We start from the raw sequence: 5000 nt of genomic DNA on the forward strand, positions 1-5000 counted from the left end.
CACCAACACACACCAATAACACCAATAACACCAACACACACCAATAACACCAACAACACCAATAACACCAACACACACCAATAACACCAACACACACCAATAACACCAACACACACTAATAACACCAACACACACCAATAACACCAACACACACTAATAACACCAACACACACCAATAACACCAATAACACCAACACACACTAATAACACCAACACACACCAATAACACCAACACACACTAATAACACCAACACACACCAATAACACCAACACACACCAATAACACCAACACACACCAATAACACCAACACACACTAATAACACCAACACACACCAATAACACCAACACACACTAATAACACCAACACACACCAATAACACCAATAACACCAACACACACCAATAACACCAACACACACCAATAACACCAACACACACTAATAACACCAACACACACCAATAACACCAACACACACTAATAACACCAACACACACCAATAACACCAATAACACCAACACACACTAATAACACCAACACACACCAATAACACCAACACACACTAATAACACCAACACACACCAATAACACCAACACACACCAATAACACCAACACACACCAATAACACCAACACACACTAATAACACCAACACACACCAATAACACCAATAACACCAACACACACTAATAACACCAACACACACCAATAACACCAACACACACCAATAACACCAACACACACTAATAACACCAACACACACCAATAACACCAACACACACCAATAACACCAACACACACCAATAACACCAACACACACCAACACACACCAATAACACCAACACACACCAACACACACCAATAACACCAACACACACCAATAACACCAACACACACCAACACACACCAATAACACCAACACACACCAACACACACTAATAACACCAACACACACACCAATAACACCAACACACACCAATACACACCAACACACACTAATAACACCAACACACACCAATAACACCAACACACACCAATAACACCAATAACACCAACACACACCAATAACACACCACCTCTAAAACAACACCCACTGCATGAACACACAACCTGAACTAACAACACCACCACACTCATCACCTCCAAGACTGACTCAACCAATACTGCTTATAGTAACAAATACTTCAATACATTTTGACTTTACTTTGACTGGACTGAAGTATTTTCATTACGTGGTACTTCACTGTACTACATTCCATTCATTAGTAGTTTGTACTCTTCTATATTTACCTGACAGACAATAATAACTAATAATAAGAATGTACTTTAACCGTTAAACTGATCAGAATACTTCTTCCACCAGTGACTGACATGTGATAACAGGTAACTATATACCAGTACTACTACTAGTATACATAATACTACCTCCTCTACCTCTAATCAACATCATAATATTCATATTATTCATATATAATAATTGTGAATGTGTGTGTGCTGCGGGATGGGGGGGGACATTCAGTCAGACGCGTCTTCAGATCGGCTGCAGTAGGACCGGAGGAGGACTAGAGGACCAGAGGACTAGAGGGGGATTAGAGGACCAGAGGACTAGAGGAGGACTAGAGGACTAGTGGAGGACTAGAGGACTAGAGGAGGATTAGAGGACTAGAGGACCAGAGGAGGACTAGAGGACTAGAGGAGGATTCGAGGACTAGAGGACCAGAGGACTAGAGGAGGACTAGAGGAGGACCAGAGGAGGACTAGAGGACTAGAGGACCAGAGGAGTAGAGGAGGACCAGAGGAGGACTAGATGACCAGAGGACTAGAGGAGGACTAAAGGAGGACCAGAGGAGGACTAGATGACCAGAGGACTAGAGGAGGACTAGAGGAGGACTAGAGGAGGACTAAAGGAGGACCAGAGGAGGACTAGATGACCAGAGGACTAGAGGAGGCCTAGAGGACTAGAGGAGGACCAGAGGACTAGAGGAGGACTCTGTCTGTCTCTCTCTCTCTCTCTCTGTGTCTGGAAGTTGCTGAGAACTTTTGGAGTGCGTCGCGCGGTTCCTCCCCCGGTCTGCTGCGCGCGCTCAGCTCAGACTTGGATATCTTCCCTCAGACGCTCCGAGGGAAACCCCGGGGCGCATTCGTGTTTCTTCTGGAGGATTAATACCTGAGATTATTATTATTATTATTAATAGTATTGAGACCCGCACACATGGATAGCTCGTGCTACTTGTGGGCCGTGTTTCTGCTCGTTCTCTCTCTGGGCTTCAGGGTCGAGGAGGGCATGTGCCAACACTACTATCTCCTCCGGCCCATTCCCAGTGACACTATGCCCATAGTGGACCTAAAGGAGGACCCGGATCCGGTGCTGGACCCGAGGGAGAAGGACCTGAACGAGACGGAGCTCAGGAGCACTCTGGGCAGCCACTTCGACCCGCAGTCCATGTCCCTGTCCCCGCCGGAGGACAAGTACGCGGGGAACGAGGACGCGAGCGAGGCGGACCCGCGGCAGAAGCTCTCCGGAGCGATGCCCAAAGACATCCGGGCCATGGAGTTCGAGGTCCAGCACGGCAAGAAGCAGAAGCCGAGTAAAAAACTGCGGAGAAGGCTGCAACTGTGGCTGTGGTCGTACACCGGCTGCCCGGTTGTTTACGCATGGAACGACCTGGGCAGCAGATTCTGGCCGCGCTACCTGAAGGTGGGGAGCTGCTACAATAAGCGGTCTTGTTCGATCCCTGAAGGGATGTTCTGCAAAGCTGCCAAATCCGCGCATTTTACGATCCTGCGATGGCGCTGCCTGCAGAAGAAGGGGGGTCTGAAGTGCGCCTGGATACCTGTTCAGTATCCGGTCATATCCGAGTGCAAATGCTCGTGTCACAACTAAAAGAAAACTTTTATGATTATGTTCATACAGCGACACAAACTGATGTTCACGAGCCTTTAATAAACTCTGATGAGTCATGAGAACTGGTTTCCTGCAGCGAAGTGAGGACATGTCTCTTTAGTTCAGATTGTCTATCAAACTAAAGCTCGTTCAGCTGTTTGTATATGTGATGCACATGTTTCTATTGATGACGTAACTTTATATAAAGAGGAAGGGCAGTATTATTAATATAATCACATCTACTGTATTTGTTCATCGTGATTGAATCTGTTTATATTTATACTGAAGGATGTTTAAATATCATAAGTCATGTTTACTGTTTGAATCAGAACTCTTGAGGAAAACTTCTCATCTTCAGATGTCAAATAAAGAGAGTTGGTCTGAAAACATGTGAGTGAAACTGATTTATTTATGTACTCACATCCTAAAAGTACTAAAACACACTGTACAAATACGCTATTACAGTAAAAGTACTAATAGCACACAGTTAAAATACTGTTACACTAAAGGTACTAATACCACAACTGTAAAAGTACTAATACCACACAATAACTTTAACAATATTACTAATACATAAACGCTATTAACATTATTAGTAAAACATTATCATTACTAATACATAAACATTAAACATATTAGTAATACATTAACATTATTAACACTAATACTTATACAGTGGTGTATAAAGTACTCAAAAGCCATACTTGAGTAAAAGTAAAGATACCTTACTGGAAAATGACTCCAGTAAAAGTAAAAGTCACCTATTAGAATACTACTTGAGTAAAAGTCTTAAAGTATGTGATATTAAATGTACTTAAGAATTGAAAGTAAAAGTACAAGTAAATGCTGTTAATAAAAAAGCAAAGGGTCAGAATTATGAGAATTATGAAGTTTATTCTTTTAAGTGCTGTGGCACCATGACCAAGGACATGGAGCTGTGTTGAACATAATTGGTTTGGCTGTGATCCATCCAGGAGCAACAATGTTCAACATAACATATTGTACTTAAGTATACTTTTGCATCTACTATGAACTTATCATCATAATTCTCCGAAAAGCAATATGACACTATGAAGGAGTTGTAACAGTGCGTTTATAAGTATGCTCATTCCGACTAGAGGATGTAGAGGGCAAATGCATAATATTGTGTTCAGCAAAACATATCCACTTGATGCATCAGGTCAGTGTTGTGAGAAAGGACGCCTGCCTTGTAAACTCCTATGGGCCTGATTTGAACACAATAGGCAAAGGTTTTGCTCAAGCTGAATCTGCAATTGGGCGACTGCTACCATCATAACTCCATCTGATCATCCACAACATGACTCAAATATCAAAACATGATCAATACTAAAGCAGCACCGAAAGTAACAACACAGTCATTACCTGAACCTGAAAAATGTCCTGTTCATCTTCAAAAGAATTTGGTTTTCAAAATTGCGAGAATTCAGTCTCGCTCTTCTTGGGCTGAAGACTAGTCCTGCGATGCTAAACAGCCTTTCACAGGCCGCTGAGGCAGGTAGAGGTGTGTTCAGCTTCACACACAGCTTGCGCACAGCTGGGAAGGATTCCCCTAATGCTAACCCTAATGCTAACCTTTTGCTAACCCTAATGCTAACCTTTTGCTAACCCTAATGCTAACCCTAATGCTAACCCTAATGCTGCGCTCTCGCAGCTCCTGTCAATCCTATGGTGTGGTGGCTAACGTTAAGTTAGCTAACGGTAGCCAACTAGTGCTGCAATGATTATAGCTAAGATGACTCAAATCAACACAATCTCACAACTGTCAACACTTCCTCAGCTCACTAACTCGCTAGCGATCCACGGGTGTTGGTCTTCGTCACCACCGTAGTTTGTTGCGGGAGTAGCAGGTGCTTCCATTTCTGCTTCCGTCATGAAATCAGTCATCGTAGAGTGTAATTCTACTCATGTAGTCGCTCGCTAGCTATAGCATATAGCATCCTGGGCATCACTGGGAATCAAAACACCGCGGCTTTGAGAGCACTTGTTTGCAATTGTGAATTAACGTGATTAACCAATGATTTAACTTGCAAGCTAGCACCACTGATTCGCCAAACCTGCTTGTTGCAGTCTCTGTTCCACCACAGTCCCCGACGTTGGT

At 43.3% G+C, this 5000-nt stretch overlaps 1 protein-coding gene across 1 annotated transcript; it reads left to right on the top strand.

Moving 5' to 3' along the window:
* Nucleotides 1–2209: 2209 nt before the first annotated feature.
* LOC142934017 (noggin-3-like) lies at nucleotides 2210–2881 on the top strand. The gene has a single exon (XM_076078361.1). The coding sequence runs from the start codon at nucleotides 2210–2212 to the stop codon at nucleotides 2879–2881; it is 672 nt and encodes a 223-aa protein (XP_075934476.1).
* The last annotated feature ends 2119 nt before the right edge of the window (nucleotides 2882–5000 follow it).

The sequence above is a fragment of the Anarhichas minor genome, unplaced genomic scaffold (genome assembly GCF_050575085.1).
Source record: "Anarhichas minor isolate MPS153535 unplaced genomic scaffold, ASM5057508v1 ptg000065l, whole genome shotgun sequence".
Classification (NCBI taxonomy): domain Eukaryota; kingdom Metazoa; phylum Chordata; class Actinopteri; order Perciformes; family Anarhichadidae; genus Anarhichas; species Anarhichas minor.

Excerpts from the sequence above, each read along its gene's own strand:
- LOC142934017 (XM_076078361.1), top strand. The coding sequence starts at position 2,210 with ATGGATAGCTCGTGCTACTTGTGGGCCGTGTTTCTGCTCGTTCTCTCT.